This window comes from Pelophylax lessonae (genome assembly GCF_965119305.1).
Source record: "Pelophylax lessonae genome assembly, chromosome: 2".
NCBI classification, from domain to species: Eukaryota; Metazoa; Chordata; class Amphibia; order Anura; family Ranidae; genus Pelophylax; species Pelophylax lessonae.
In genome coordinates, this window is record NC_138769.1 from 99838321 (window position 1) to 99850648 (window position 12328).

General features: G+C 43.0%; 1 protein-coding gene across 1 annotated transcript in view; it reads left to right on the forward strand.

The window, feature by feature from the left end:
- The window catches only part of LOC309546875 (interleukin-10 receptor subunit beta-like), a 62295-nt gene that overhangs the window by 34247 nt on the left and 15720 nt on the right, over positions 1-12328 (forward strand). Inside the window, exons 3-5 of the mRNA XM_082246571.1 lie at positions 4368-4528; positions 5277-5406; positions 9553-9716. Of these exons, the coding sequence (XP_082102697.1) occupies positions 4368-4528; positions 5277-5406; positions 9553-9716 (455 nt within the window). The remainder of the gene's footprint in view (positions 1-4367; positions 4529-5276; positions 5407-9552; positions 9717-12328) is intronic.

Here is a 12328-nt window from a genome sequence, read left to right on the forward strand (position 1 = left end):
CTTTCCTAGAGTAGAATTTTTTTCTCCTACTTCTACTTTTACTTCACTACATTTTTTTGATGATTTCGATACTTCTACTCAAGTATTTTTTTTTTGTGCTGCATAGTTACTCGTTACTTTTAAAAAAATTACCAGTGCCAGAACAGTAGATGGCAGGTTGCATAAAGCTCAAAAAAATGTGTATAATGTCATTTGTAAATCAGCGCATACGAAAATAAAGGCTGTGTATAATAAAAGCTGCTATACCAAAACTTTCCAATAAAAAGAAAATATGAAACAAACAAATAAATGGTGCTACAGCGCTTAAAGTGCATCAAGAAACTACTAACAAACACAGGTTAATCATTTGAATAAATCATTTGAAATAATAAAAACAATATGATGTTCAAACTTTTGACTTATTTCTTTAATATCTGCATAACACAGTACTTGTACTTCTACTTTCAGTACTTGAGTAGAATTTTTTTTTTCAAAACTACTGGTACTTTTTACTTTTAGTACTTAAGTAGCAAATTTTTTGAATAAACTACTTGCAATACTTAAGTAAAAAAAATGTTGAATACTTTAGTACTTCTACTTAAGTAACTTTTTCTGCGAGCACTTCCACTTCTACTCAAGTAATTTTTTGATCGAGCACTTGTACTTTTACTCAAGTAGAAATTTCGAGTACTTTATACAAGTCTGGTCATGGTTTCCAGATGTGCCTGCTGAGAGGGAAGTCTCCTCACTGGCTCATGTGAGAGGCTTCTCATAGAGCAGTGGAGGAAGCCCAATCAGGGGGCACATCCAAGTATGTAACTACCCAGAAGGCAGATTATGCTGCAAAGGATTCTGGGAGTGGGTATAAGTTTGGGGGAAGTGCGTGGCAAGGTGTCTTTGGCGGGAGCAGAGTCCCAGGAAGGAGAGTGCGGCTGTCTCTCCTCCTGTCTGAGGAAGGTGGATGTCTCAGGGTGTTGCCTGAGTGTCCAGAGAGTGCTGAGTGAGCTGAGGGGATCCGGTGTGCCGTGAGCCTGTGGAGAGAGAGAGGGGTCCAGTCCTAGGAAGGCCTACACAGGTCGTGAGTACTGAGGATTGCCCCTGGTCAGAAGGGGACCACTCCGGAAGAGGTTCTGGGATCCAGTGTCAGCTAGCTGTAAAGGGGGTACCTAGGTTGAGGACCCTGAAGTTACAGAGGGGGGTACATAGTCAGTGGACCCTGAAGAGTACAAAGCCAAAGGGGGCACCCGCAGTTGGGCCCTAATTTATACAGAGTGCGTCAGTTGCAAACACAGCTATACAGAGTTCTACTACATACTACCACAAGCTGGGCTAAGCGGAGGACAGTATCCAGAGTTTTACACAGCACAACAGTGTCAGGAGCAGGGGTGTATTTGAGTTTTGTGCTGCCCTAGGCAAGACTAAAATTGGGCACCCCCCCATGTAAATTTGCCCCACTCCTTTTTTAACGGATGTGACTCCCTCCAAAATATAAGGACTACAAGTCCTAGCATAAACCCCTGAGATCTCACGAGGGGGGGGTTGAGAGGGGGTGGGTGAGGGAGAGAGAGAGAGAGAGGGGGGGTGGGTTAGGGAGGGAGTTAGAGAGAGAGAGAGAGAGAGAGGGGGGTGGTGAGAGAGAGAGGGGGGATGAGAGAGAGAGAGGGGGGTGAGAGAGAGAGAGGGGGGATGAGAGAGAGAGAGAGGGGGGATGAGAGAGAGAGAGGGGGGATGAGAGAGAGAGAGAGGGGGGGATGAGAGAGGGAGAGGGGGGGATGAGAGAGAGAGGGGGGGATGAGAGAGAGAGAGGGGGGATGAGAGAGAGAGAGAGGGGGGATGAGAGAGAGAGAGAGGGGGGAATGAGAGAGAGAGAGAGGGGGGGATGAGAGAGAGAGAGAGGGGGGATGAGAGAGAGGGGGGATGAGAGAGAGAGGGGGCGAGGGGGGATGAGAGAGAGAGGGGGCGAGGGGGGATGAGAAAGTGGGGGGATGAGAGAGAGAGGGGGGATGATAGAGAGAGGGGGGGATGAGAGGGGGGATGAGAGAGAGCGGGGATGAGAGGGGGGATGAGAGAGAGAGAGAGGGCATGAGAGGGGGGATGAGAGGGGGATGATAGAGAGAGAGAGAGGGGTGAGAGAGAGAGAGGGAGGAGAGAGAGAGGGGGGATGATAGAGACAGAGAGGGGGCATGAGAGAGAGGGGGGGATGAGATGGGGGATGAGAGAGAGAGAGGGCATGAGAGGGGGGATGAGAGAGGGGGGATGAGAGAGAGGGGATGAGAGGGGGATGATAGAGAGAGAGGGGGCATGAGAGAGAGGGGGGGATGAGATGGGGGATGAGAGAGAGAGGGAGGGCATGAGAGGGGGGAGGAGAGAGAGGGGATGAGAGGGGGATGATAGAGAAAGAGAGGGGGTGAGACAGAGAGAGGGAGGTGAGAGAGAGGGAGAGAGAGAGAGGAGGGGTGAGAGGGAGAGAGAGAAAGAGAAAGGGCGTGAGTGAGAGAGAGGGGGGTGAGAGAGGTGGCTCTAGCAACCAGTGGCCAATAGACTCTCAGGATTTTTTGCTGCCCCCCTGCCAAGTGCCGCCCTAGGCCTGGGCCTTGTTGGCCTAGGCCAAAATACAGCACTGGTCAGGAGTTCTACAGTTCTCAGTCCTGGATCTTCTGGACTATAAGTCGAGGATTCAGCACTTCTTCTGTTCTACAAAGTATTCTCAGCGTTAGTGAGCGTTGGCTGGCCCCGGCTGGCGTCAAGAAAGCGCCAACGGGCATTTTTCCAGAAGTAAAGTCCCAAGTGTAATTAGTTCAAGCCTCAAGGAGTATCCCACTCATTCCCTTCTCCCATCCCCTTAAACTAAAGAAAAACCACAAACAAAGATGTCGGAGTTGTCGCTGCTTCAGTTATCACACCCGGGGTCACAGCTCACATGGGCTGGAGAGAGTACCGGTACTAATGGCAGACCCGAAACCTTGCTACATTCGTTTGTAACAAAAGAAAAAAATCCAACGTTTTTCTTGCTCATATATATAAACATTCCTTTGGGAACACGTAATCTACAACCTGAGTTGGCATTAGCCAAATGGTTTGTTCTTGGATAGAAACCTGGTTACATGGGCATGTCCAAAGGGTGGTGATAAATAATGTGTACTCAGACTGGTCTGGAGTGGTAAGTGGGGTACCCCAAGGCTCTGTCTTGGGACCAGTTCTGTTTAATTTATTCATAAATGCATATATATATATATATATTTACTGTATATATATATATATATATATATATATATATATATTTACTGTATATATATATATATATATATATATATATATATATATAGTGGATGGGATACATTGCTCAATCCCAGTTTTTGCAGACAACACAAAAAAAAAGTACATGGCAAATTAGGTTTAATGTGGAGAAATGTAAGGTAATGCACTTGGGGGCTAAAAGCACCCAAATGCAAACTACTCACTAGGGGGAGAACATCTGGGGGAATCAAGGATAGAGAAAGATCTGGGGGGTCCTAGTAAAAGACAGACTGAGCTCTATAGCATGCAATGTCAAGCTGCAGCTACCAAAGCCGTCAGAATATTATTAAGCATAGAAAAGGGGAAATACTCCAGGGACAAAACTATAATCCTGCCACTTTATAAAACTCTGGTAAGGCCACATCTGGAGTATTCTGTCCAGTTATGGTCACCAATCCTCAGAAGGGATGTGCTGGAGCTGGAGAGAGTCCAAAGAAGGGCAACAAAATGAATACGGGGACTGGAGGACCTCAATTGCGAGGAACGACTACAAGCACTAAACTTATTCTCGCTGGAGAAGAGATGCTTGAGAGGGGAATGGTGATCCCAGCATAGGAAAAAACTATTCAGTCTCAGGGAGTGTAAGAGGACATGGGGCCACACAATGAGATTGGAGGAGAAGCTGTTTAACCTAAAGCTGCGTAGGGGGTTCTTCACTGTCAGGATGATAAGGATGTGGAACCCTCTTCCACAACTGGTGGTGTCAGCCGGGAGTATTGATATTTCTAAAAGACTCTTGGATGTGCATCTTAGTGAACACAATACATAGGTATATGGGAAATGGTTATCAACACTGGCACACACACACCTACACAGGTTGAACTGGATGGATTATTGTCTTTATTCAACCTCACCTACTATGTAACTATGTGAATCAAACGCCAAAACATACACTGCTTAAATATAAGAGCTATGAATATCAATTAATATAGAGCTGTATTAATTTGTGTTCTTTTTATCTCCTTGGAGTTTAGCTTTAATGTGTGGTAAATACTTACTTTTATTGTGTGTATGTACATTGTAAAGAAAACGCATTTGTAAAAATAACAATTTGCCATTTAGTTACAAAAATCTTTTTTTTTTTTTTGCAGTGATGTCAATAAACAGATGAAATACACCGATGTCTGTATGACTAGGGACCTAAAGTGTGATTTAACATATATCACCTCTAAATTTTCTGCAAGAGTGAGTGCTGCAGTGGGTGACAACCAGTCAGACTGGATGACAATACACTTTGACCCCGACAGTGCAGGTACGTATATTTACTCTGCAAACCAGCTAATGGTTTGTGTATGTATGTGGATGACAACTTCCTTGGATGTTACCAAGGGCATGATTTCAACAGGAGCTCATCTGCAAATATTTGGAGAAATTCCAAACTTCTTTGCCTACATTCTGATTGGCTCCCCAATGTACCGTTCTTTACATTCCTACTTCATCATATACCAAGTTCCTTCACTTGTGTTTGGGTGTTGGGTCTTTAGGTATGCAAGCTTATGTCCTAGTGTATTGCCCAGCTTGAAGACACAAGAAGGCAATATTTGATAAATATTCTTATGAGTTTTTGACACTCCAGGTACATACAGGAGGACCATATTGCTCTGTGTATTCTGCTTCTCCCCTCTGTTCAATGGTCCCTTCTTTTTTCTTAATCTTGTGCATGTTTTAATGAAAGGCCCAGTCTGGGTAGCCGCAAACTTTTATCTGTCCTCCACATATAATGCCATGTCATCATCTCTCCCCCAGCAATTTGAGAATAATTCACACCCTCAGTTAGATAAATCAAAGAATTGGCACTGAGGCAGATGTCATGACAGCAAAAGATTTGATTATGTCTTCAACAATACAGAACACATCAAGTTGAATGTGACTAACTACTACTAGTTATACATAACCAGAATGAATTAGAACTTTAAACAAATGAGGCATTGGTTTATTACATTATAATTACTGTGTTAGATTAAGCCTTTTCAAAATGTTTATTTTGTCCTGTATTGCAGGTTTTTGGAAGCTACTTCAACCCACCAATGTCAGGATGGATTCTGTAAACTTCAAGAACATTCTAAGGTGGAACCCCCCATCTGGCTTCACAGAAGATGAAGACATAGTTTATACAGTGCAGTATAAACTGTAAGTTTCAGTCAATTCATTTATTTTGTTCGATGAAACAATTTAGAAGTACCTGCCATTATTCCCTAATATCTCAAAATAACGTGGGTTCAATTGTCCTTATCTTCCCAAACACCACCTACTATTGCTAAAATCTGAAAAAAAAAGCACCTCCCATGAGCAAAATATCAATGTGTATACTATCACTCCAAGCAAAATACCCTATCCTTCAAAAAAGGATAGAGAACATCAAATAATAAATGTACCCTAAATTTGTTGTTAGTAGGGTATAGGGTTTAGAAAATGGGGTTGGTTGCCTCAGGTCAAGGATTGGGACTTTATGGGCTATATTCATTCATAGATAGATATGATTTTTATATAAAACGAGATTTTATTCCAATTGTTTGTACGACATATATGAATTGTGGTAATTCCAAAATTTTGAAAAGACAATAATACATCAAGTGTGTGGGTTATAGACCCATTGGTGTTGGTGAGAAGAAAAAAAAGTAAGGAGAAGGTGACATGGTGAAATAGTGACAACAAATATCTCTCTATTGTTCTACGCTTCTTAGTGGGGCGTCAGATCCATAGAGAGGGTATTCAGGTTTCCTACGCGTTTCGGCGATAAAGCCTTTGTCAAGGAAGGTATGTCAACCACGTCTGAAATTATAATAGGTAATATTTGAGTATATATTATGTTGATCCAATGGGATGTAGTTTCCCTTTGGTCCCATAATAACATACATACTTGTTTAAATGGTGTGAAATATTTCGCTCCTGGGCCTTGCTTCAGATCCTTTAAGCCACATAAGATTTAAGGGGACCCTGCTGTTAGGGTATATAATGTATGGTATGGATAGTTATAAGATGTTTTGGAGAGTCGTTTTTCATTTTCCATATACGGTACATATTTTCATAGTACTTACTAGTCAGGTCTGTAGTGTTGGGCTAAGTAGTGTATAGGGGTGAAACCCAATTTTAGGTGGGATATTGGACTACTAAACGTTGTTGTCTGTAGCTAATTTCCCTCAGTTCCTGTCTTCTCAGGACATAATTAGTCCAATGTCAAGATACAAATTCATTCCAATGTCAAGATACAAATTCATTCCAATGTAATATCAGGTAGTAGACTTTATAAAAGACCCAATGTGTTTTGGGGGGCCAGAACTCGCTCTCAAACCTATTGCTGATGAACACTGTTCTTCATCATTCAGTTGGTAAAACCCTGATAAAATGTTATGGTTTCCAAAAATGCATTGGCTCCTTTATAAAATTATCTATATGACTTTATATTGGAATTAATTTATATCTAGACTAATAACTTGTGGATTGGCACTTCAATCCCAGATCCTTTTAGTTGTAATACAAACCAAGGAAACTGTGTGAACCTTAATTTAATATATGGTTAAAGTCACTAAGCACATACCAAACTTACTATGGCAGAATGTTGTCTATGGCCGGCCAACAAAATATGGGAATGCTTTCTACAGGAAGTAAAGAAGAAAAAAAAATCATGAATATTTTTTTTTTGTTAGAAAAAGAAAAACAATTCTACAGTTTTCTTGCTCATATATGAATTTACTATACAGAAATGCTTTTTATTGACATTTACAAAAAAAAATTGAGACTGCTCTAACTCTGAATAAAGTTGAACTCCAGGCAAACTACAAAAAAATACATGGAAACTACATATAAATAAAATCAGTGCTACACCCAAACTAAGTACAAAGTGAAAGGAGCTGCCAGCAGCAAGAGAAGTATACAATCCTCCACAAAACTAAAATAACAAAAAAATTGCAGTGCTCAAAAAAATATAAACAAAATTTTCTCAACCAATGGTCCTCAGGGGTAGTTACAAGTTTTTGTATTTTTAATAAAAAATTCAAAAGTGAAATACAATTACACAAGTTGTTATATATGACAAAGAATTTGAATTTGTATCCGACATACACAAACAGCAAAAATTCAATTACTTAGGATTTTAAAGGTACAATATATAATTCAAACATCTATCAAATAAAATCTTATTATTTTTTAAAACCATGATATTTCTTACAACCATAAAAATAAAAGTCTGACATTGTCTTACAAGCAACATCTTGTTGCGTACTTCCCTCCATCATCATTTAACACCAATGGAATTTTTTATGCAAAGGTATAACACTTTCAATATTGCTTGGTGACGGGCTTGAGCTGGACATGTTTCGTTTTGTAGTCTAAATCTACAAATATATGGATAATTGTGTTTTTATATAATTTGTTACCATTGATAACGACTAACATTCTAGGTGTGATTCAGCTGTTAGGACTTACTGATATTGTAGTAGCATGACCAGCCAACGATAAAAACAGATCATTCGTTGGTTTCCTTTTTTGTTTGAGGAAACTTAATGACCACAGACTGAGCCGCAGAACCACAGGAACCCAAGAAAGGACCCAGGAAATAGTTACATAGTTTGTGAGGTTGAAAAAAGACATCAGTCCATCTAGTTCAACCTATGACGTGTGCGTGTGTTTGCTCTTAACCGTACATTGTATACCCCTGTATGTTGTGGTCTTTAAGGTGCCCATCTAATAGTTTTTTGAAACTATCAATGCTCCCTGCTGATACGACTGCTTGTGGAAGCGAATTCCACATCCTTACCGCTCTTACAGTAAACAACCCCTTAAGTATTTTAAGGTTAAACCGTTTTTCCTCTAGTTTTAGTGAGTGGCCACGTGTCTTATTGTATTCCCTTTCTCTGAATAGTTTGTTCCTTATGCTAGGGTCGCCAGTACAGTATTTGTACATTGATATCATATCCCCTCTCAGTCGTCTCTTCTATAGAGAGAATAAGTTCAGTGCTTGTAGCCTTTCCTCATAGCTGATGTCCTCCATTCCCCTAATTATTTTTGTTGCCCTTCTCTGGACTTTCTCCAGTTCCAGCACATCCTTCCTGAAGACCGGTGCCCAGAACTGGACGGAATACTCCAGATGTGGCCGGACCAGAGTCTTGTAGAGCGGGAGAATAATCTCTTTATTTCTGGAGTGAATCACCTTTTTTATACATGCCAATATTCTGTTGGCTTTGCTTGCAGAGGCTTGGCATTGCATGCCACTGCCAAGCCTGTTGTCCACTAGGACCCCCAGGTCCTTTTCAATCCTAGACTCACCCAGAGGTTCCCCCCCTAGTGAGTAGCTTGCTTTCTGGTTTCTGGCACCCAAGTGCATTACTTTACATTTTTCAACATTAAACCTCATCTGCCATGTAATTTTGTTCAGGTCCGCTTGTAAGGTTTCCACATCCTGCATAGAAGATATTGGCATGCTTAGTTTAGTATCATCCGCAAATACTGAGATTGTACTCGATATCCCCTCTTCTAGATCATTTATGAATAAATTAAACAGGATTGGTCCCTGGACAGAACCTTGGGGGGACCCCACTTTCCACATGTTTCCAAAATGTTGCTAATCTGTAAGAATAAGCAAATGTCATGATAATTTTAATTTAATTTCAAAAGGCCCAGGAAATATAACTAATCTGAAAAAATAAGCAAATTCAAAAAGTCATATCTGAGTATGTCTAATTAGTTGTTCCCAATGGAGCCCCTTGTAGGTACTAAAATCAGTATGCACCTATATAAGTCAATAATGTTGTCAGGGAAGAGGGATAATGTTATCACCCCTAACTGATATCTGTATTGTTTTTCTATCCATCTTCTGAGATTTGCACAGCTCTGCCACACAGCACAGCCCTGTCTTGGGAGGCATGAGACCTGATTCTTTTCTGTTTTATTTCAGTAACACGGTCTTGTCGCTCTGCCAACCCGTGACCAGTAAATGAAAAGAGAAGCAGTAGACTGATAAATCCATTTCTCTGTAACTCTGCTCTCTATTTCTATCAGCATGCTCCTTGTTTGTACAAGTACTGCAGCACAGCTGATTGGTTCCTTGTGCTGCTTCTGCCTCTGAGTCAAACTCAGAAACTTACACTGCTTACATATATTAAATATAAATATAAATTAATACAGAGCTGTAATAATTTGTGTTCTTTTTATCTGCCTGGAGTTTAGCTTTAATGAGTGGTAAAGACTTGCTTTCATTGTGTGTATTTACTTTGTCAAGAAATGCATTTGGTAATTTGCCATTTAGATACAATAATCTGTTTTTTGTTTTTTTGGCAGTGATGTTCTCAGTAAAAAGATGACATACTTTAATGTCTGTATGACTAAGGACCTGAAGTGTGATTTAACAAATATTACATATCAATTTTATGCAAGAGTGAGTGCAGCAGTGGGTGACAACCAGTCGGACTGGATGAAAATACACTTTGAGCCTTACAGTGAAAGTACGTATATTTACTCTGTAAAGCAGCTAATGGTTTTTGTAAGTATATGGATGACAACTTCCTTGAATGTTACCAAGGGCATGATTTCAACAGGAGCTCATCTGTAAATATTTGGAGAAAGTCCAAATGTCTTTGCCTACATTCTGATTGGTTAAGACCCCGTTCACACTGGGGCGACCTGTCAGGCGACCTGGTCACCTGACAGGTCGCCGTGGGTCGCCTGCCCATAGATTAGCACAGGACCCGTTCTAATAGGAGCGACACAAGTCGCTCCGACTTGGAAAAAGGATCCTGTGCTACTTTGGGGCGACCTGGAGCGACCTGCATAGACTTCAATGATATGAAGTCCGTGCAAGCCGCTCTGAGGTCGTGGTGCGCGCTGCGCACCGCGACCTCACAGGTCGCCCCGGCAAGTAGCGTCGCCCCTATGTGAATGGGCTCTAATCGACATGAGGAGCACTAAGGAGACTTTGTAGCAACACTTTACTAACATCATACTAAAAACATAAGGTAGTCCTACAGGTTCCTTTACTAACCCATTGCACAGGCCCCACCAATGATGCAACTTCTACAGACCCATCAGTGGTGAAGAGCTTGGTGCCCATCAGTGCTGGCCTGTTATTTCGACAGCAAAGACCATTTGTTGAACCCCATCTCTTGGGGCTTGGTTTTAATTTCTTGGTTTTCTTTTAGCACAACTATTCTTCTGCTCCACAAGTGGTGCAAGAGCAGAGCTAAGGACAGGATTTCTGTAGACTTTACAATGTTCTTAGTGCGCAGACCCTTTCAACAAATTGGCACATTTGTCAGACAGACCCTGGCACAAGTATTGACCTAACCATGTCCTTAAAACAGTACACACACACTCTGTCTTTTTATGGCACATACATCAAACAGATCCTTTCCTTTAATTCACACATGCATTATGCAGACCCTGTTTTTGAATTGGCACATGCATATAGAAGAAGCTGTCCTCAAATGGATACATGCATCAAGCAGGGCCGGTGCTAGTCTATTTTACGCTCTAGGCAAGACCAGCTACTTGCACCCCCCCCCCCCAAAAAAGGGAAGGGGTTAAAAACTCCTCTATGTCATACCCAGTGACCCTAATCCGGTGGTTCCTCCATGTTATGCTTTCATACCCAGTGACCCCCCATATTCCTCCATGTCACACTCGGGGACCCTAATGTCCCTCCGTGTCACACCCAGGGACCTTGATGTTTTTCCATGTCACACCCTTGGACCCCAATATTCCTCCATGTCATGCTGTCATGCCCACTGACCCTGATGTTTCTCCATGTCACACCCAGGGACCCCCGTGTTCCTCCATGTCATGCTGTCATACTCAGTGACCCCAATGTTCCTCTATGTCAGACCCTGATGTTTTTCCATGTCACAGTTGGGGACCCTGATGTTCCTCCATGTTACACCTGGGGACCCTGATGTTCCTCCGTGTCACACTTGGGGACCCCAATCCCCCATGGCACACCCAGGGACCCCAATTCCTCATGGCACACCTGGTGACCCCGAACTCCTGTTACACCCGGTGACCCCTATCCTCCATGTCACACCTGGTGACTCTGATTCCCCATGGCACACCTGGTGACCCCGATTCCCTTTCATACCAGTGATGCTCCATGTAACAACTGTCCCGATCCCCTGTTCTGGGGACACTAACTGGGCGGAATGAAGAGAGTGGCCCCCACTCTGCCCTCCTTCACAGTGATCCTGCTGATTCCTTCTCCCAGGACACTCCTCTCCTGGACCACAGTGCTCACCACAGCTCCAACCGACTCCTGGTGGAGGGAAAAGCAGGAGTCAGAGAGCTCCACATGTCCTTCATCACCAACCTCCTCAGACCATTCCGGTGCCTCGTCGCTTCTGCCCCAGTAAAGGTTCCACCCTCCAGTGCCCAGCTCCGGCTCAGGTTCAGCTCTCCTCCGCTCCCTGCTTAATACCAACCCAGGGAAATGAACGGCTGCCTACCAGCTCAGTGCAGAGAGTCCCTTCCTGCCTGGGGTTAAGGCCGTTCAGCTCCAGCTGAAGAGGATCATCATGCAGGTAGCACTCTGGTGGGCTCCATTCCTGCCTCTTGGGGCCCCTCCAACAGTTGTGAAAAGCCAGGGCCTGATAACTCTGCCACTGCCCAAGACACCTGGCATCTTTCTCTATCCCTTCTTCCTCCCCTACCGCCACCTCTCCCCTCAGCTCACAATAATCATTCATGATGGATAGAGAGTGCTGACTCCTGGCTGCGCCCCTAGGTGGCAATGCGCCCTAGGCGGCTGCCTAATTTGCCTAGTGGAAGCACCGGCCCTGGCATCAAGCATATCCTGTCCTCAAATTAGTGCATGCAGCAAGCAGGCCCTGTCCTCTAAAAGGGGGCATGTATCAAGTAGACACAAAATTGAGGTAAAACCTGCACGGTGAGTGGGATCGACCGATCCAATGGAGTCGGTGGAACAAAAGACAGTTCTCTAGTACCTAGACGGTTAATTTAGCTGGGAACCACAGGCAACCAGAAACAATGTATTGAAACAAAGATATGAGAGGGAAGAGACCCTCTCAGAAAGGTTGCATAGACCGGGCTCACAAGGTATAAAGTGCACAAA